A 22,068-nucleotide genomic window follows, 5' to 3' on the forward strand; every position below is an offset into this window, starting at 1 on the left:
TCAGTAGCTTTTGGCCTAACATGTGGGTTCATGTCCTTGGTCCACCAAGTCAATGCAACAACTGAAAATGGAGAAGAAAACAAGCTGTGCCGCTTACTCAAAATAGTTCTTTAAATTCACAAAAGAAGTATTTTTGACTGGGGTCCCTTCTCTGAACCGTCTTTAAAATTCTTAATTATTTACAGTCTGGGTTTGGAGTAGGGGTTCAACTGTTCCTACACTTCTTTCTTGGTTCCTAGTTTTGTCAGTTTGGTTTCCTACTTCTCCAGTTCTGGATCTTTCATGGATTCACATTTTGTGAATATTACTTGTCATCAGGCTGGGAAACCCCAGTAACTTTGACTTAGTAATTTTCGTATGGAAAAACTTTGACACCTTGAGTGTCCCGTCAACATCTTTGTGGATGCTTTTGGCAGCACCAATGGGACGTGGAGCGTATAGCTCCCCCCACAGCAGCTTCACCTCAGATTTCAACCGTCTTCAGAGCTTTTGGGATTCCTTGCGTTTCTCACCTGAGAGAAAATTACATTTCTTTGAGAAAATCCTTTTTCTTTGAAATTTGACTTTAGATTTTTTCTGATGTCGAAATACATTATCTAGTTCCACCATGGAAACTTCAGGACCAAAAAAGTCCTTATTTCAGGCCATCTGTGATCTGCGGCCTAAAGAATTTTTATGAAGTGCTTTTACTTTACTGTCTATACCCCAACCATTCGACTGACGGATGCAACATCTGCCAAGGGTTCTCTCAGAAGACCCTTAAGGACAAGAAACCAACGCCTTATTTGCTAGCTCATTTAAGGGGCCTATCAGCATCAGAGGTTGGCTCGTCACGGAGTGGGAGAGCAACCACTCCATCTGACAGGAGGTCCCCGACAAGGCAGAGGAACAGTTCTGAGAGGCTAGTGGCTAAAAAGTAGAGGACAGGTGAGGGAAAATCGTCGTCGACCCACAATAAGGCCAAACACTCTTTGCCGGTAAAGAGACCACTGTCCAGTGGTGAAAAGTCCCACGCCGGATGTAAACACTCTTCCAAGAGTACTGCATCAAAGTCGCCATCGGAAAAACCAAGAGAGAGGGTCTTGCACCCATCCTCAAATCCACAGACTCATTCTGAAGATCTCCTTCGTCGACTGATAAGTATAAAACAAAACAACCTACGACATCCTCCTCAACCTTGTAGTTGAAAAAGCGACCTTAATGAGCAGAAAAAGACATCACTTGTCAGAATCGCAGTGATCTTCCTCCGGCCACGAGTCATCATCAAGGCACCAGTCAATGACCAAATCGTCGTCAAAACCGCTGTCAACACCATCAACAATGGCATCGGCCACAACAACCGCAGTTCGTCAGGGTCTACGGCTCGTCTCAAGTCGATGACCACTTTGACTACCTCGTCGACCACCGCCTCGACAACGATCACCCAATCATCGACCGCCCCATCGACCAAGAAAAAAATTATCTGCGGAAAAGCTGATGTGCCCGTCGACCACCAGGTTGGGGATTTCGGAACTGGAAGGCAATGTATTGTCCCCTAAGTGTATACTAAAAACCCCATCTGGGAACGCAATACAACACAACCAGGCTTCCCTGGGAATGTCCCCAGTTGAATACCCAGTTGTCATGCCAAAAGACATTTTGCAACATGAGATCACGACTGATTTCGAGCCTCTGCCTTATGAATGCCAAGGTGTGTTTGAATCGGACCCTGAAGAAGGAACTTCTGACACTCCCATTCAGGGACCAGCTGCAGTGGTAGACATGCCTCTAAGGTCTCAGACACCTACTCTACCTTAAACATCGGCAGGAATAGGAGGTATGCAGCTGCAATACCCCTTTTTAAATCCTCAATCCCTGCTTTCCATGCATGTCCTTACCACACTACAATCTCTACTAGGTCAGCTTGACACCAGACTTCCTCTTCCTCAAGCTCCAATAATCCACCCTTATGGATATCCACAGGTTACCCCTCAACAAAGGGAGGCGACTTATCTCAACACCAGGGCACACGCCCTAGTATGCAAACTCCTCCTAGACCTCCATGTACATTTACTCCACGAAGGAGGGAACAAGAAGAGGGTGAATTCAGTCTTCACCCCTGGATGATATCGGATCTTTTCACTCTTATGGCGAAAGCATGCCAAGAGTTTGGCCTAATTCCGGAGGAAGAGAAAAAGGATTGTTTTCTCTTTGAGCATATGGAAAAAAGAAGGAAAGCAGTCTTTTCCATCCCCATTCTAGACCACGTGTGGCAAGAGGGCCTCTGTACCATGAAGCATCCCTTTATGGAGCCTGCAGTAAAAGGGATATTGGAGAAGATTTTTAAAGCTCCAGATTCTACTTGGAAATACCTTACTTCACAGCCCGCTCCAGAGTCAGTGGTTTCAGCTGCAGCAAGCCACAAGGCTCGGACAAAACATAAGTGTGCCACTCCTCCGGACAAAGACAATAGAAAAAAGGATGCCTTTGGAAAGAAGGTCCTCACCGTTGGAGCGGCAACTGTAAAAGCAGCCAAATGCCTTAGGTATAGTCGCTCGTTATGATGGAGAGATGTGGCACTGTTCGGCCCATTATTGGAACACCTACCGGAACAGCAAAGAAAATAAGCTATGCTGTTGGTACGAGAGGGGTAAGAAGCTTCAAATCACAGCATCAATATAGCCGTAGATTTGGCCGAAATGGGCTTTAAGCAGATCGGCAATGGGGTAGGCCTTAAATGGCAAGCATGGCTACACTGCACAGACCTTCACCAGGAAGTACAGCACAAGGTTATCGATATGCCGTGCGAGGGGGGGGAAATCTATTCAGCGACAAAATCGATGAAGCCCTAAAAGCCATGAAGGCGGTCTCGGACACGGCAAGATCTCTCACTACCCTCCAAAACAGGAGGTCCTTTCGCCCCTTTGCTCTTTTCGAGCAGTCTCAGGCAACACAGGTTCTCAGGCACCAGAGGCAGCAAAGGCTACAGTAAAACCGGATATTATTATTCTCAGGGCTACAAGCTTAATTATCAATCCTGTCAGCGCAATAGAGAATACCAAAGGCAAAGAAATCAGTTCTTCCACCTCCCAGTGAGGTCGGCAGAATAAGACATAACCATGACTGTCGCAAGGGCAGTCTGGTGGGGGGAAATGTGGCGTTCTACCTCAACGAGTGGCAATCTATAACAGACAGGTGGGTGCTAGATGCAATCCAGTACGGCCACTTGTTGGAGTTCAAACGCCCACAATTCCCGATTACCCCCCACCCCCAATAAAGGTATACGTCGCATGGTACGAAAAATGGCCATTGAAAAAGTAGCCTATCTTGGCTCTAAGAGTACTCGACAATCTAAAGACAAAAATTCAAAATGGTAACGCTCCAAGAGGTAATAAGAGCCGTCCAACCACATGAGTTCCTTGCGGCCCTAGACCTCAAGGATGCATACTTCCATGTACCGATACATCCAAGGCACTGAAAATACCTCGGGTTCGTAGTTGGCGAAAGCCACTATCAATTTCGGGTTTTACCCTTCTGCCTGAAATCGGCACCCAGAACATTCACGAAATGCCGGGCACAAGTAGTAATATTCCTCCGAAGCAAGGACACCATGTTTACCTGTACTTGGTCGATTGGTTAATTAGAGGATCGACATTATAACAGGCCTTATCGTCTCTCAACCATACAGAGATGCTGCTCCAGCAGTTGGGCTTTACAATCAACTATACGAAATCCTGTACAGTTCCCTCAAAGAGCTTGATTTTCCTAGGGGCACACTTCCTTACAAGCCACGATCTGGTCAAACCTTCTTCGGAAAGAGTCAAAGGGTTGGTGGATCTAGCGCGCTCATCCACATCGAACAAGCTAGTCACAGTCAGTTCATACATGACTCTTCTGGGAACCATAGCCTCTTGCATTCCGCTGATTTCCCACTTTCTGCTTCGCATGAGGCCAGTACAAATGTTTCTTGGTCCAAAATCCGGGGTTCCTGGTCAGATAAGATGAGCATCTCCTGTAACCTGTGAGACACTCTAAAATGGTGGACACACTCCCTCAACCTCACGAAATGAATGCCACTGATAGGGCCAAATTTCCATCACACCATTCTGACCGATGCCCCCCAAGCGGGATGGGGTGCTCATTTAGACCAGCACCAGGTCAAAGGCCTTTGGTCCCCCCCAAGAGGCCTTACTTCACATCAATGTACTAGAATTACGAGCAGTGCACCGGGCTCTCAAATCCTTCCTTCCTCTAATCGAAAATTCAGTGGTACATGTTCTCACTGACAACACAACCACAATGTTTTACCTTTGGAAGCAAGGCGGAACGCAATCAGATGCCTTATCCCAGGAAACACAGAGCATCTGGCATTGGGCCATCCGGCACAACATTCAAATTCATATCTTCCACTTACCCAGGATGCAGAACAAGCAAGCAGAGACCCTCAGCAAGGACTCCTTGCAGACACACAAGTGGAAACTGCACAGCATCCAGATGGCCAAAGTTTGCTCGAGATGGGGTTATCCCGTTCTGGACCTCTTCGCCAGCAACAACAACAAATAGTGCCAGAAATTCACCAGCAGAATTCTGCATCCAGACTTGCAAGGGGACGCATTTTCATTACCTTGTAACAGGGTGTTTGCCTATGTGTTTTCTCCTTTTCCTCTCATAAGGAAAACCATGCAAATGATACGCAAGGGTCCTTGCAGGATAATCTTGGTAGCCCTGTACTGGCCCAGGCAGACCTGGTTCTCCGATCTCCTTCAGTTGGCTGTGGACGATCCAATTAATCTGGGGTCTCAGGCCAATCATCTATCCTAGAACATTGCGATGATACATCATCACGACCCAGGCTCTCTTAAGTTAACAGTGTGGCTCGTGACCACTCCGAATTCGGTCATCTGAATATCCGTCAAGCCTGCCGGCGCATCCTTGCAGCAGCTAGAGCCCCAGCCACCAACATCTCTTGTAGCCGAAAATGGAAAAGATGCTGCTATATATAACATCTCATCAGATCCTTCCTTATCTCCTGAAATTAGCTACAGAAGGTCTTGCTGTCTCTTCCATCAAAGTACATTTATCCGCAATATCCAGATTTACACGGAGAAGATAGTCTCTGCTCTACAGTGACTAGCTAGTCAAGCATTTCTTAAATGGCCTTTTTCTAACCTTTCGACCAAAGAAAAGGATTCCACCTGTATGGAGCCTGAACCGGGTCTTGGCAGCACTTATGGAGCATCATTTCGAACCCATGGCATCAATCCACATCAAGTTCCTAACTTGGAAGGTAGCTTTTTTAGATGCCATTACTTCTTCTAGGCGTGTTTCGGAGCCTTGGTTATTCCTCCATATCTTCGTTTCATGAGAGACAAAGTGGTTCTCTTCGCTAACCTGCATTTCATTCCTAAAGTACCATAGGAGTTTCATAAAAATGCTACCATCTCTTTACCCACATTTATTCTGAATGCTACTTCACCAGCAGAAAAGGCTCTGCACTCTCGGGATGTCAAAAGGACATTGAAATATTAATAGGATCACCCAAAATCTTTTAGATCCACTAAACAACTTTTTGGGGCCTTTGGTCCGTCCAACAAAGGAAGATCCATATCGAAACTGAGCATTTCAAGGTGGATTTCTTCTACAATATCCTTCTGTCACTCAAAGGCCCACGGGCCGCTACAATCAACCCCCAGAGCGCACTCTACTAGAGCCACGGCTGCCTCAGAGGCTCTCTGGTCTGGGGTCCCCATCAGAGACATTTGCTAAGCTGCAACGTGGGCTGTTCCCCACACTTTCACCAGGCACTACTGCTTACACCAGCAACACACTGAGGATGTGCAGATGGCATGGGCAGTTCAACGACTGTTGCAGTAAGGTAAGCCCCACAGCTTCTGGGGTTCTCCTATTCTCTACCATGAAGATATACTCTTTGCATTAAAGTACACATCTTCATAGTATCGAGTTTGTGTTTGCCTGCTTTACCACCTTCAACCATTTATACTGCTACAAAATCTATTCACAGCATGTGAATCCATGAAAGATCCAATGCTGGAGGAGGGAATAGTTTCTTACCTGTAACCCCATTTCTCCAGCGTTGGTATCTTTCATGGATTCACATGCACCTTCCAGCCTCCCCCCACAGGCAAACCTCCTGAAAGGACATCCGCCAGCTGGACTGGTTAAAATCTGAGAGGAAGCTGCTGGGGCAGAGCTATACACTCGACCATCCCATTGGCGTCAATGGGACACTCAAGGTGTCAACATTTTTCCATAGGAAAATGACTAAGTCAACGTTACCGGGCTTTCCCAGCCTGACGACGGGGAATATTCAGAGCATGTGAATCCATGAAAAATACCAATGCTGGAGAAATGGAGTTACAGATGAGAAACGACTCCCTTCTCTTGGTCTCCTGATATCTGCCCCAAATGATTTAGGGTTGTGTAGCTGCAGGTGCAAGGGCCACTCCTACTAGTAAGCAGGCTTGGGTTAGACATTTTGCAGCTTCCACTGAACTGGGGAGGCTAACTCTGGTTGTATCTCTTCTGATCTTTGACATTCTTTTTCCTAAGGAAAAAGTGCTTACTTCACCTTTCCACCTCCTCCTGCTGAGTGCTTCTACTGATTTTTCTGACACCTCCTAGATGCCTTGCATGTGCAATACATGTTTCTGTCCTCTTTCCTTAAGTATCTGCTAGCCTGCAGCTGATCTCCTACTTTTTTTAATGCTTCTCCAGCTTTTCTCTCCCGAGGTCTCTCTTCCTCTACTCCACCTTATACACGTCTCTCTGCCTGCTCCTCGACTTTACAACCTCCACGCCTCCTCCTCATTTGCTACTTCCTTCTGAATTACCACCTCTTCTCCAGCATGGGGTCTGGCATGGATTCACATGCTCATGAATATTCCCCATCGTCAGGCTGGGAATCCTCTGTTAAAGAAAAACGGTTTCACCTTAGCATAAAATCTGTATTTCTCCTCAAAACCAATCACTGTGCTTTTAGTCATACTGCCTGTCCAATGACCGGTCTCTCCCTAAACTCCACCTCTGGCGGCCATCTTCTGATTTTTCTTTTTTACTGCACGCTTCAGTGTTTGGAGTCCTCTTCTTGCTCTCCGAGTTATTTTAGCATATTACAATTTTTTTTGGCAAATTTTGGAAAAATCTTTGACTGATTTTTATCTCATCGTTCGACCGGAGGTCAATCACTGGCAGCAGGGACCCACTGTCGGTGAAGATCATACTACATCGTAAATCTGCCATCGAGTTTCGAGAAGGCCCAGATTTGGGTCTACTTTGCGCCTTTTTACCATGACTGAGGAGAAGAGATGCCTCTTCAAACTCTGTGCGAAAATGTGATTAAGGAATGTGTACGTCAAGGATCGACACCTTAAATGTCTGTTTTGCCTGCATCCGGACCATGCTGAGGAGGGATGCAAGGTCTGCCATGGATTTTCAAAAGACAAAGAAGGATTGCTACAGCAGACTGACAGAGTGGCTCAAATCGGGCACGGCCTCGGACTCTGCCTATGGGCATGGTTAGGCTTCCCCAAGAACCGGCCGGTTCCACGGGTGAGATCCCTCAGAAAAGAGGTTGAGATCCTTTGAGGACAGCCCATCCTCGAGGGTCCAAAAGGTCGTCAGGCTGCACTACTTTGATCTCACTGGGTTCTCCCCAGCTGCAGGTCCCAGCTCGGGAAGGACAAGGTCGTTGTCACTGACTACTTCAAGGCAAGCCTACCAGTGAGGGCTGCTCCCTCTAAGAGAAAGTCCTTGACGCCTTCAAAACTCTGCTCGCCATCAGCAGACAAGACAACCAAGGAGAAATGGCCCTTTGCTGCCCCCCTCGGCGACACCGTCGGCAGGTCAACCGGCCAAAACAACATAGTCATCGACGATAACGACCATGTCGGCAAAGGCTCCTACTACCACCCCATTGACCACCACTACTCATCAAAGGGGGGCCGGTCACGAAGGTAGTGCCCACGGTCACAGCAGCGGCTGCCCCTCTGGTGTCCCTACCTCCTGCGGCTCCGGCTAATACCCCTGGAATGGGGACAGCTCCACCGACCGCTACGCCCAAGAAATCTTCAGAAAGAAAGTGTAAAGCTCCCACTGACCCTGAGAGAGATACGGAACCACAAGCTGCCCCGGCGAAACCAGTGCAGATTTATACGAGCTGGCAGGAGGGTGACGATATTCTGCCCAAAGACTATCATTCAGACCATGAAAGGGGGTGGGGGTCAGGGACTTGTGTTTGTAGGTGGATCCTGTAAGGAACTCATGGCGGCATCAGTAAAGACAGACACAAGTGATTACATTTCAAGTGTGTTTGTTAAACTGTAAATGCAGGGTGGAAAAACACCTAACCTAAAACTAAAATGGGAGCAAGCTTCGACCATCACATGAAAAAAGGCCGTCCTTGTGGCGTCTTGTGAAAGTAAAAAGGCCTATACTAAAAAATCTATTGCCAAATCCTTGCAACTGATTACTGAAAGAATGTGGGATAGGGTTTTCAATAAAGAAAAAAGTGTTCATAAATAATAAGTCAGGATGTGATTGCCAGGGGTCTCCCTTCTCCACGTTTTGAGCACAGGACAAGGTGGTTCTCCTATGCTCCGCACACACTCCAGCTTTCCCAGCACGAGTCGACAGTTCTGTATCGGTTATCAGTTCTTCAATGGCAAAGTCGTTTTACAGTAAAAGTCTCTGGCCTTCGAGGGCTTGATATTTTCAACAAACAAACACAAAGTTCTGTTCCACGTATACTTTGGGTGATTGCTTCCTCCCTGGGTCCCCCTCTTCCGGGCACAGACCCCTCACCAATCGTATTCAACTGATGGTGGTTCCTTTCTCAATGAACTTTGGGTGATGACTTTCCAATCCTGGATCTCCCTCTTTTGGGTTTGGCCACATTTTCAAATGCCAGCCTCTCTCCTTCAGGTGCACAATGGCTTTTCTTACTTTTACGAGTCTTAATGTCTTTTTAAACAGTTCCTCAGGATTCACCCCTGTTTGTCAGCCTCCCTCTGCTGAGTTCACTCTGGCCACCTTTTGCAAAACAGTTCACTGTAGACATCCCTCGGTCGAGTACACTCCTGTCAACACACTGTTCATAGGGACTTTAGGCCTTGCTCCTTCTCATTGGCATTCCTACGCGGGGTTCACTCTTGCCAACCTTTACGACACACAGTTCATGCATTAGTTTCACTCAGCAGGATTCTTTTCCCTCTTCTTCACAATTATCTGTAGGTCAAAGACTTTCGATGGTACAGAGGATTTTACAAGACCCCTGTATGACCACTTTGACAGCTCTTCACCTTTTGCCAAGGTCTTGTGGTTACAGTAGTTTCTACCATCGGGTAATCGCCCAGAGTTTCCTGCATGAGCACCCACGTGGTGCCGGACGCCTCTGTTGCTGGTTTTCCCCCTTTTTATCAATAGTTCTTTCACAGTTCAAATCGGCCGTTTGTTATTTTTCGTTCAACATAGTACGGTTTCTTATCGACTCCGCCCTCAACTCAGCTGTGATGAACCGCTTGGCTTTCCTTCTCTTTGGAGTCAAGGTTGGTACCATTGAGACAAGCGTCTCTCCCTGGCTGGGTAATCGGTGGAGGAGGGTCTTGTGTACTGCTGACACCTGCTGCAACACACGCTGGCTATTGTTTGCAGCCTTATGTTTCCATTTGCAGAGGTTTCACGGGCCTTGTTTGGAAAGGGCATGGTCGCTTCTATCCTTATCGCCCTCTCTGTATGCGCCGTCTTTCGCCTCCTCTTGAACTGCTGTGCTGAGTTAGCTCTCACGTCATGCGGTCTGCCTTGCTCGCTCTGTGCTCTCGTGCTCCACCTTTTGTCCCTGTGGGGAAGGGAAAGGGCCGTCGGGTGTGTGTGATTCTGGTCAATTGTCTGACTTTGCCTGACCCCCTTGTATTGGGACATGTCAGGTGAACCCCTTTGGATTTAGTCTGTTGTTTTCGATGGTGTAAAAGGGTGTTTGTGTCGGACAAGAGGGGTTTTAGTGTGTCAGGGTATTCTACAGGATATCGAGAGGAAGGGGTGTTGTCTGGGATTATAACCCTCATACTAGAGGGGTTTGTGGTGATCTCGGAAGGATGTTTTTTTTGTGGGGTAGGGTAGGGTTTGTGGGAACTGTAGTTGTTGGTCACATTTGACTGGGCGTCCGGAAAATGACAGAGGGCGGGGTTTGGTAGGGTTTGTGAAGTAAATGGGGATAGAAGGGATTGTGGGAACGGTAGTGTTTTGTCAAGGTAGATTGGGTGTTCGGGAAAGAATAATCATAGAGACGTGAAGAAGAATGGTTGGGAGTATTCGGGCAGGGACCAAGAAAATATGACGTCTGGGAGAGATAGTTTCTGGGTACAATAGGGTTTGGGATTCTAGAGCATTGGTTATGTACTGAGGTGTTATGGAATTTGGTCAAGAGAGATTCAGATAGAGGAAGGAAGGCAGATGTAGTACAGCCTACAAAGGCCTCAGATACCTCGTAGTCCTTTCTTTCTTCCCCGGTATGATACTCACCTTGGATATCATACAAGCGTAACCCTGGGCTCCCCTATCCAGGTGATCCTCCCTTGTACGTCCACCCCCAGGGTTGGGGTGTGAGCGCCGTCCTGTCCCTGGCCATCTGAATAAGGGATTCTCGAGGTCTAATTGGTAGAATACCCTCAGGTTTCTCACAGTCCCCACATGGTGAGCCCGGTCACCCACCACTCCAGAGGAGGCACATCAGTCCGGAACCTCCGCTGCGCATTCCTTTCATGCCTCAGCCGAGGGACATGTCTCTGGACATTCTGACCACGCTGCACACGTTTGTTTTGGAAATTCAACAGACTTCCTCCCACACTGGGCCTTGCCCCGTCTAGGAGTGCCCCAAGGCCACTTCCCGGGAGTCCTCCCTGGCGCAAGCGCAGGTCAAAGGACCCAGCTGGTCCAAAGCGTCAACCGACACCTTCACCACCGCCTCCACCTCGGGATTTGACTCCGACTGGGGATCCGGAAGCAAACACAGGCACGGATACAGCGACTACGACGAAGCCGATTACTTCGTACCAGCTGACGCAGAGCCAGTGGGCGCGGATGAACCATAGAGCTCCTCTCCACCGGGTGAGACCAGCACATTTCATGCTATGATGTCTAAGGTGTCAGAACTTTTTCAACCGGTGCCTGAGGAGACTAAAAGGGAAGGATTCCTTTACCAACGGCGTCAGTCCAGACGAAAGACCATCATATCCGTGCCCTTGCTGGACGATATCTGGGATGAGGGGTTGGCCCTAATGAAGACTCCGAGCACCGCTCCACCCAATTGGCATAGGCTTGAGAAGAAATACAGAGTTCTGGTCTCGGCCCCCAAGTGCCTAAGGTCCCAGCCTTCACTCAACTGTGGTCTCGGAGCCGCAACCAGAAAATGCTCAGTGAACCAGTCCTTGCCATTGAGCCTCCGGACTAGGAGGGTAAGGAGCTGGAAGCGATGGAGAAAAGTATCTTCTATACTGCTGCCAGAACCATTAAGGCACTTTAACACCCTGGCCATCTTGTCCCCCTATGATTGGGAAATATAGCATAAATTGGGCCCTATTTTGGACTTCTTACCCGAGGACAAGAAGGTAGAAACTCTGGCGCTGTTCCAGGGAGGGGAAGTAGCCTTGGACCATGCCATTACGGTGGTGGTGGACACTGGGTTCTGTCAAATGGGCAACAGAGTGTCTCTTCGTCGGCAGGGATGGCTGAAAGTCACCATCTTCAGACCGAAGGTTCAGTCAAAAGGGCTGGATGTGATAACCCCCACCCACCGATGCACAGATCTGTGAACCACAGGCCTTTAATACTTGACCAGGCGAGGGTGTAGAACATAGAACCTATCTGGACTATGCTTTTTCCTCAAAGAGCAGGTGTATGGATTTCCTCTGTGACATATGGAGCAAGATAAATATCCATTATTATTAACATAAATGCCCTAGCGTTTGTAATATTAAATGCTAAGGCACCTTGAACCACACACAAACCTTTACAAATAATAATTGCGTTGACACAACTTAGTTGGTGGAGCAGAGCAGCTTTGCTTCACTCAAATTGTATGGGTACCATATATGACCCCACACAAACCTTGACACCCTGATGGCCTCACATGAAGTGACACCACATGGCACCTGCACATGGTGACCTCACAGGAAGTAACACCACATACCATTGAAAGTATGCATCAATAATACAATGGGAGCTGACACCTGTGTTTTGCCTGTCGACGGGCCCCTTTAGGCAGTGACCTACCCTGGTTAGTTTGCCCTTCCATGCCCATAGAGAAGAGATGCTTTCCCCTCTACGGTCTGGAGGGCCATGCTGAGCCAGGTCTTTTGCAGTGTCTGTCTGCACCAATTTCTTCATTTGGTGGATGTGACCAGTCCTCCAGATAAGATTTTGAAATGGGATTATTTTACTCTATTAAAGTTGAGAATAAAATTGTCGCTTTCCCAATGAGAATATTAAATAAGTAAACATGTTTTAACTGTAAAACAGAAATGTTTTTGTAATAAATATGTTTGCACCTAGGTATTCATGGACATTAAGATACAGTTTTATCTTTTCACATCAGACCGTATTAATATGGGAGTTTCCGCCTGTAGCACTACGTATGCTTCTTATCCAAACTTATTTTTAGAGCTGTGGGGGGAGAACAGTGTCACTGGCTCCTAGGCGTTTCCTTGCTATATTTTGTTGGGAGTATTTTTATTCCCTCATTTTTCTAGTTGCCAGTATTTGCCTATTTTTAGGGAGTGAAAATCGCTTATACAGCCTTTTTCTATAGGTCTGTATGTGACCTACCGTGGCTAGTCTGTCCACTCTTCGTCTCTGTACACCGGCCAATACCAACGTGGCAGGCACATTCTCAGAAGGAGGATGCAGAAAGCAAGTACTGCATGGGCAGTTTTGTACCTTAACTTGCCAGAAGAAATTAGCCCTTCCTTTACTGCTTATGCTTGTGCTACTGTTGCATGTCTGGCCATGTGCAAGGTCTGCATTCGGATGGGCTGTTAAGAAAGGGTAGCGGGAAAATGCCACAGGCTTAGCAAGGGTAGGCATAGGATCGAGTGGCTTCCTCTGGATAATCCTTTAGTGAGGCTTCTGCCAGAGAAGCCCTTCAATATCTCAATTTGACAACTGGCCTTATCATTCCTGTTGGCATTCTGCTCGGGTTAACTATTTGTATACTTGATAGAGCAAAGATGATAGAGAAGTAATTCCTAGTTAGCCTTACCATTGATTTTCACATAAATGTTCAGCATACATAGGTCCACCTCTGTCACCAGTCATAAGCTTTGCTCAGGAAGTTCAAATCAATCTGATATCCAGTTACACCACAGAAACAAATAGCTTTGTGGGAAGGCGGGCACTTCAGGCATGTGCCAGACCATGCTCAATGACTTCAGCATATTCTATCACTTTTTCCTTTTACTCATGTAATGATAGCTTAGACATTATAAGCAAGAGTTTCAAAGGTTTGTTGTGTGTGCTTGATATTGTCTGAGGCAAACTATCCAGTTTTGTATGGTGCATAGCACCTTTCATATTACTCCTTTGCATGGAGAAATCAGATGAGAATACCTTGTTCTGCTTACAAAGGCTGCTGAAGGTGTTCAATTGTTATAAACCCTGACCTTGCTTCCTTTTAGGGTGGATGAAATCCAGATGAAGGAGAAACCTTTGAAAAATGGTAAGCCACATTTCATGTTGCATCATTTTTGATTGCGGCTTTTCATTGTGATCTCACTTCAAGTTAAAATGTAAATAGTTTGTACAATTAAAAAAAATCCCAGAATCCTCTCAGCATGTCAATTCATGTTCCAACTGCTGGTATATGCAGCCTTAATGAGTGCATGGTTTATTCCTGATGGAGATGTGGCCCAAATACGACATTTGTATGTTTCATGTATTCCTTTACTTTAAGAATTTGCTGGCGGGATTTCATGCAATACATTTTGTTTGCACTATAAAAAAAGATTTGGCTAGAGTCATTTCATAGTTCTAATATATAACTTTCAGTGTAAAATTTGGAGTAAAGTTCATACCCCAGGGTTAAATATCGCATTCCTAATTGTTTTATATAGCGCTTCATTGCAGATTTCTTCTGTATCTAAGTGCTACAATAATAGGTGGGATAATCACCCAATTTAATCTTACTCCATTCACAAACTTTGGAAGGATGAAGGGCTAAATGCAATCTGAACTTCTGGCCTCTGCTCAATAAACCTATCATCCCTCATCACTGGTTACCCTACTATCCCTCAACCATGCCCATCACAGTGCAATGTGTCCCACGTATGATAATCTGTCGCATTGTTTCCTCCCTAACCGTAGCATTTTCACAATGAATAAAGGCTATGATGAAAGTAGAACACATGTTTGATCACTTTACCCAGAGGGGTCTCTACAGTTAAGAGTAGCGGCATACCTGGGGTTCAGAGCCAAAGCCACTATATCCTTGTAGCCGGTCGATGGGGGATGCTGCAGAGACCCTCCCCTCTAATAAATGGTCTGTGCCCAGACATGAGTGATGTCACATCAGACTCTCAAGAACTGGTCATCCCTGCGCTATGTGGATATTACATTATTTTTCATATGCATGCTAAGGGTTGGAACCTTTATATCCTGCATGAAGTCATACATGGTGCCCAGATAGTCTAAAAGGCAGAATTGCCTTAATAAGCCCTCTGTGGCGTAGTATACACCAGAGAGAAGACTGGGGATGGGGAGGAGCTGCCAAATTTGCAGGCACCATTGCAAACCTGGAGGCAACACCAAGAAGGTCACATCGTAGCCCAGACCTTGAGCCGTGGCCTTGACGAATGGAATACCGGATCAAAAGACTTAACTATGCACCAAGACGACGTCCGAGGAAGCCACATACACCCAGGAAGCACTGTTGAAACCACTGGCTGGTGTAGTGGCTGGAGTGAGGCTTGAAGGAAACCAGCACCTAGATCATTGGAAGGTGACATTTTCATTTGAATATAAAATGGCTTATTAAAATGGTTGTTTTAAAAGATCCAGCAATGTGGACCCAGTGAGACTAGAAACCATTGCTTTTGTAGCCAATCTGCAGGCACAGTACAAGAACAGACTTCACAGGACAATTACAAGGTAGAAAGAAAGCAACACAGTGAGCTTGGGCTATACATGTGTAAGAAAGCCAGAGGAGACAATGGTGGGAGCTGCAATAACAGGAGAGCAGAAGGAGCCTAAATGTAGACAGATCAGAAGTTAGAAGGTGAAAGATTGGGGAATTCAGGACCACCGTTGGGTGAGCCAGTGGGCTCCAGTAATATTAAGGGGAGGATTGGCAGCCTAGAAGGGGCTTGCTATTGAAAGCCTTAAACTCCCTGGTTTAGCAATTTAGTCAGTTGTTGAGATTCCTGATGAGACCACAGGCCAAGGACATCTTTGACCACAAACCTGAACAGAACCTTCTTCAGTGTTGAGGTCTATCGTTCCTGAGTGAGAAGATCACTATAAACTTGAGCGGTTAAAACACGCAAGACTATAAAGTGGTTGGTGCATTACATCTCTTAATTTTGTCTCTATTCTCTATAATAATGAGCCACGGTAAGAGAGTGAGAATGACACCCTGTCCCTCACTGTAAACAGGGGCACTCTAGTCCTTCATAAGACAGCATTGTGCCAGACACTATCCTTCTACTGTGGATTATAAATCGATGGCAGGGCACTCTAACACTTTGAAGAGGACTTGTCGTAAAGAAGCAGCTAGGTGCTATATCCTAGAGATTGAGTTGTAAAAAGAGAAGCAACTGGGTGGTATATCGTAGAGATTGTTATACGTGGAGATCCTGGGGACGACCAGTATGCCCACACTAGGAATAACCCAGACAATGTATTGTTTGACTCATTCTGACACTTTTGATTAGTCCAATCCCAGAGTCATTGGCTCGCCCTTGTGAAAACACATAGCGAGGGTTAGGAGGAAGAACACGACCAATGTAAATGGAGCAACCCCAATAAGCTAATCTATGAAAAAGAGGTAGAAAACAGAAGACATGAGGCAGTTGAAGGTGCCAGCATGTGAAGCCTAGAGAAAACAATAAGGTGACCAAGCGTCGAAGTGCAAGCCCTGAGATTGAGAATTGAGCCTCAAAGGGGTAGTGGAACGAGCATGTGACAGAGTTGGAGCTTCATGTGGTGCAGATAAGTACGATGAAAATAAGAGGGTACATGACAGGTTCCCTTAGGTTTGAGCATGTAGCAAGATATCGAGGAGAAGAGTAAGATTTGGTTGGTAGGCAGAAGGGCCAGGACCCTGATACATGGAGGTGGTTAGGGTCCCGAGACCCACCCATTGAAACCAGCCTTCTGGCCCTCTTCTGTGCTACAATTCTGGGTCACTGCGAGAGTTTGGACCTGCTCTAACCTCAAGCATACCACAACTGATTGTTACCGTTCCGGACCAAAGACAAGGGGAGAGTTTTTCCCCAAAGTACATGAAGTAGAAGTCAAAGAGGTGTGGGGCACTTCAACCCTGAAACTCAGATTAATCAGGGGATAACAGATATGAGGGTGTTGTAAAATGTTGAGACTTTTTTTATTGACCAAAAAGATAACCTGTTTCATCTATTAAACTTTCCTTGAGTGTGAGAAAATACCCAAATAAATCTTTATATAAACCCAGCTCTAACGTTGTCCTTTTTGTGGATTCCACTTTGCTTGTAGACTCTCAATGGTTCATTGCACGTTTGAGATTTGTCTTTCTAAAACACCTTATTTCTCTCCCCCCTGCAGTCGTGCAGAGTCCAGAGAAGACAAAAGGGGAGAAGAATTATCTGTACACTCATCTGAAACAGCAACCAATCTGGTAAGTTCTGATCTCCTAGTCCTGTTCTTAGAGTGAAAAACATGAAATCTCTACTTCCACTGTTATCACATGGAGTAAGAACGGTTGCTACACTGGTATATCCTCTGGTTGTATTGAATATACTTTAACATGTAGTGCCCTTAATTTATTTGATTTATTTGCCTTGTAATTATGTAGGTCAGGAATTTGAAATTCAAATGTCAAGAGGTAAATGTTTTAAGATATAGATATTTCAAAAAGCAATTGTGGATTTAAAATAATTGTCAATGTGGTGGGTGATTTAGAATGTGGTGAGAATATGGTTAGTTTGGTGTGCACAGTCAGCGCCACATTAATATATTTTGCACGACAGCCAGGTTTTTTGCATTGGGGAGGAGAGGGACAATATGACTACATTAACTGGCAGACGAGGATGGCGGGATCTGCAAGGGTGACTGGGTGACACTGCTGAACCTTTTTGGACCATTCTGACTGAACCTGCAAGAGAAAAGCGCAATTTCCATTATAGAACATTTGAACATTTGCTCCATAATGAAAATGTACATTTCGAAAGTGCATTTTTGCATTTGAAAATGAAATAAAAAACTATATTTTTTATTTACTTGTTATAGTTAAAAGAAAATGAAATGTTCACAATACTCACCCAGGGGGTGTGGCTTGATGGCTCCGTGAGGGGACGTGCTCTTGAGGAGGTCCCGATGATCCGGCATAGATCCTGTTGAGAAAATGGATATACAAGGAGAAAAGGCATGCTTGCAACACTTCCCTGGACGGGGGAAGGTCTGCAGCGTGTGAGGAGCGATCCTTGAAGTGGATCCGTACATAATTGGGGGAATCGCAGCCACCAAAGTGCAGCCGGGCTCCCGTGACCTGGAGAGCGAAAAGATGGCAGACTCAGAACAAAGGGTCATAAAATGACCGAGGTGCCACGACGTGAGCGCAGGCTGGCGTGATTTGGCTGAGCCTGCCGCTGCCCTTTGACGGATAGGGCTCTCGGCCCGTGGGTGGCGCGAGGACCCGGCAGCGAGGGGTCCACTGGGGTGTGAGGCGGTCCCCCAGAGCCAGGACGTGAGAAGAGGTGGCAGGAGCCCCGGCATACCCGGGCTCCCGGACGCAGCAGAGGACCACTTGTAACTGCTCCAGACGGCACCGTGAGCATAGGACTTCGCAGGTCCACACAGTTGCACCAGATTGGGGACACACGCCACCCGGCGGAGCAGGGGTGGGCGTGGTGCTCGAGCCCAAGGGGGCCATGTGGGCAGGGAAGTGCGGGCCCTGGCGGAGACCTGGACAACACCAGCTACGGGCCAGAACCGGGCTGGAACATCCCCGGCAGGGGCCCTGACTCGCCAGAGCGAGGTCTGGGAACTGCCTCCCGAACATTGCGGCACCGTCGGTATATGAGCACTCCCCGAGGGGGGTGCCTGGTGAGCCCTCTCGGCAGCGTGGAACGACCCCTAAAATACTGACGCGGCCCGGGGGGGGCGATGAGCGCAGTGGGCCGCCCGCTGCACACGGGCTGGCAGAGGTGATTTGGGCGGCCGGTGTGGGGCTCACAGGGGTCCTGACTCGCCGGAGCGGGCCTGACGGCCCAGAAGCAGAGCACTGGAGTGGCTGAGAACTGCCTCCCCGATCACTGAGGCACTGAGAGGAGTTGGGTGCGCCCCGAGGGGGGTGTTCGCTGCCTCCCTGGGCAGAGCGTAAGAAACACGAGAGGGCACGAATGAGGCCCTGGAGGTGGCCCGAGAAGTGCGGGGTGGCCGCCCGCTGCACACGGGCTGGCAGCTGTAAACAGAGGAGCCGGTGAGGGTCTCGGATTGCGCACCCTAGCCTGTGGATGGTGCAGGGCTGCACTTAAGCTGGGGCACAACACAGCCCGGACTGAGTGCAAAAACGCACAGAGTTGTGCAGACAGGGTCTGAGAGGGCACAGATGCGAGGAGGTACAGCCTCCCAGAAGACTGAAGCTTTATTAAAAAACAGACGCGCCGCGAGGTCGGGGCTCAGTTGACCCCCTTGGTGGCGCATTGTGGAACCAGGTAGTACGAACGCAGCCCTGAAGTGGGCCAAGGGGCACAGTGAGTCGCCAGCTGCGCACGGGCTGGTGAGGGGAAACAAAGAGACCGGCGCTGCCTGAGCAGGATTCGTGCACTGGAGAGCCCTGTCACGAGCTGCAAGAGGAAGAAGCGGTGGTTCATCTCAGAGCAAATGCGGAACCCCAAGTAGTCACAAAGTGCAACATGTGTAAGCAAGGGAGCTAGATAAAGGCTCCTAAAACAAGACTGTGGGCTGGATGGCCGGTGAGTCCAACGGGGCACCAGAACAGAAGGGCGTTGAACCAGTGTGAGCGCTTGCCCACCAGTTGCTGGAGAAAACACAGTAGGGGCCAGCGGAACGAGACTCCATGAGTGCAAGTACGTGGGAGGACACAGCCCATTCTGGGATTGCGGCAGGCAGCAGGGGCATATCCCTAAAACGGCTGAAGCAGCCCCTAAATATCAAGAGTGGCACGGCGCCACATGGATTTTTATGCGCAGGGCGGCACAGCTGGCTCGCACGGGGTCTGCACCGCACAATGTCTAATAAAATGGTCAGACCCAGGAATAAACAGCCCACGCTGGATGCTTATGCTAAGCTGCCCCCAGGGGAAGAAGGGGGCAGGAGTAAGGACAAAACTACCATGGCGGTTGAGGAGACCCCGGGTACGATCCAGGAAGTGCTGGCAGCGATTGCGGACCTGAAAGTGGCCTGGGAGACCAAACTGGGCCTGGCTATGAACGAACTAAAGGGGGCACTGGACCTTAAGGTCAGAGCGGTCCAGGAAGATGTGAACTTGCTGAGACAAGATGTAAGAATGCTTGCAGAGCGCACTGGAAACTTGGAAAAGGAGATGGCCCCAAACACGGTGGCAAGTGCTGCCCATAGATCGGAACTCCCTGATCCAGCGGGTGGGCAACCTGGAGAGCAGAAGAAGCAGAAGGACGTGCTAGACGCAATAACATCTGTATTGTTGGATTGCCGGAAGGGATGGAAGGGCCTAACCCAACGGAATACGTGGAATCCATGCTTCTGCAGGAAATAACTGGGGGGAGCACTGACCCAGGGGTTCGCGGTTGAAAGGGCGCACAGGGCACTGGCGAGGAGGTGGTACAGGTACAACGCAGCAGGATGAACTTCGGGGCGGTGAAAAGAAGGTTGAGGGAAACCGGACACAAATATATGTTGCTTTATCCGGCGAAACTGAAAGTGTTCCACAAGAACAAAACCTTGTTTTTTGAACGCCGGAGGATGCAATGGAATGGCTGGATATGGAGAGTCGCCCCCAAGAATCGGGTGTCCAGACTGGAGCCAGAGAACATAAGTAATATGCCGCTCGGTCATCTCTGGGTGGCGCAGCACAAGACACTGGGACTAGATTATAGTACTAAATAAAGCTTATGGGGAAGGTGTTGCGGGGGGAATACATGCTTGTGAAGATCCGTTTGAACAATAAAATCCAAATTATACAGATGGGAGCTCCTAGGGGACAACCCTTGAACCCCAAAGCATTACGCTTAGTTAGGTCACCATTAGTCAGGTGACGCCCCGCGGGGTCCTAATCGTCGGTTTTGCGAGAAAGGACCAGACGCGGGTGGGCCTGAGATCCAGGGATGGAGCTGGGCACTTGTTGGGGCTGGGCGGGGGAGGGGGGGGGGTGTGTTGTGTGCAGTGGGGTAAAGTTGGAGAAGGGGGAGGGGGAATTGGAAAGTTGTTGAGGGTTGGAAGAAAAAGAGCCGGGAAACGAGCCATCGAGAACGACATGGGAAATGGAGAGGGATGGGAGGACATCAAGTCAATGGAAATGGGGAGCCTTAGGATAGTGACCTGGAAAGTGCGGGGTCTTAATAACTACCTAAAATGTAATAAAGTAATGATGTATCTAAAGAGGATGAGGATCGATATAGCCCTGCTACAGGAGACCCACCTTACCAAAGAGAAACTGGGTGTGGTTAGGAGAAAATGGAAGGGCAGTGTCACGGGAGCCACGTACTCTGCTTATGCAAGAGGGGTGCTTACATGGGAGGCACCACACCTGCCGTTTCAGGTGCTCCGGGCAACAATAGACCCAGAGGGCAGAATGGTGATGATGGCGGGACTCTTAGAAAATAGAGCAGTGAACATCAATGTATATGCCCCTAATCATGATACTGCAGCCTATTTTAGGTCCTTATATGGTAAATTTAGCCCCCTGTTAGGCGGCATGATACTATGGGGAGGTGATTTTAATTGCACCCTGAACCCCGAGATGGATAGGTCAGATAGCAAACTAACAAAACCCGCACCTGCAGATAAGGGGCTGAGGACACTGTTGACAGACCTCAGGCTGGAGGACGTGTGGAGGCGGTTGCACCCAACGGACAGGCAGTACTCGCACTACGCGGCGCCACATGACCTGCATACTAGGCTGGACTATGTATTTACTGCCGCTGAGACAGTGGCAGAAATGGTGAGCGCAGAATACAGAGCCAGGGTGCTGTCTGATCATTCGCCTTTGGTCCTGGAGTGGCGATACCACCCTCCATGGGCACGTAACCTGAAGTGGAGGCTTAGAGCAGAGGCCCTACAGGACCCAGGTTTCCGAGAGGACCTGAGGGAGGCTATTGAGGAATATTTTGAAATCAACACAGGCAGCGTACGTTCCATGGGAACGGTATGGTAGGCTTTTAAGGTGGTGGTGCGGGGGGTAGCCATTTCAAAATCCTTAGGGCTCCAAGGGGGTGTGGAACGAGAACTGCAGGAAACTGAAAGGGAGTTAGAGGACCTGCTGCTGAGGGGGGGGGGGGCAACCACTCAAGAAGACAGTGCGAAGATAAGAGACTTACAGAAGGCTAGCAGTGAACTCGGACAGATTATGTAAACTAAACTACAAGAAATACACAGAGAGGCAACATGCGGGGGGAGACAAGCCAGGCAGACTACTGGCCTGGTTGTACAAAAATGAAACACCCAGGACAGTGATCAGAGAAGTCATGGATTCGCCAGACTCGCAATACCCAGGAAGGAGTAAACGAGGAGTTCCTCTCATACTATAAATGCCTGTATGAGGATACGGACATAGACATGAGCCAGGAAATTCTGGAAACAATAGAAGACATAGGGCTGCCCACTTTTGACGATCTAGAAAGAGCGGATCTGGAGGCCCCAATCACTTCTGATGAACTGGAGATGGTGATC

At 48.1% G+C, this 22,068-nt stretch overlaps 1 protein-coding gene across 2 annotated transcripts in view; it reads left to right on the forward strand.

Moving 5' to 3' along the window:
• KIAA0513 (KIAA0513 ortholog) overlaps positions 1 to 22,068 on the forward strand; it is a 1,246,509-nt gene that overhangs the window by 986,029 nt on the left and 238,412 nt on the right. For both annotated transcript variants that reach the window (XM_069636198.1, XM_069636197.1), the window contains 2 exons: positions 13,665 to 13,705; positions 16,783 to 16,855. In XM_069636198.1, the coding sequence (XP_069492299.1) occupies positions 13,665 to 13,705; positions 16,783 to 16,855 (114 nt within the window). The remainder of the gene's footprint in view (positions 1 to 13,664; positions 13,706 to 16,782; positions 16,856 to 22,068) is intronic.

The sequence above is a fragment of the Ambystoma mexicanum genome, chromosome 1q, assembly GCF_040938575.1.
Source record: "Ambystoma mexicanum isolate Mex_15411 chromosome 1q, UKY_AmexF1_1, whole genome shotgun sequence".
Classification (NCBI taxonomy): domain Eukaryota; kingdom Metazoa; phylum Chordata; class Amphibia; order Caudata; family Ambystomatidae; genus Ambystoma; species Ambystoma mexicanum.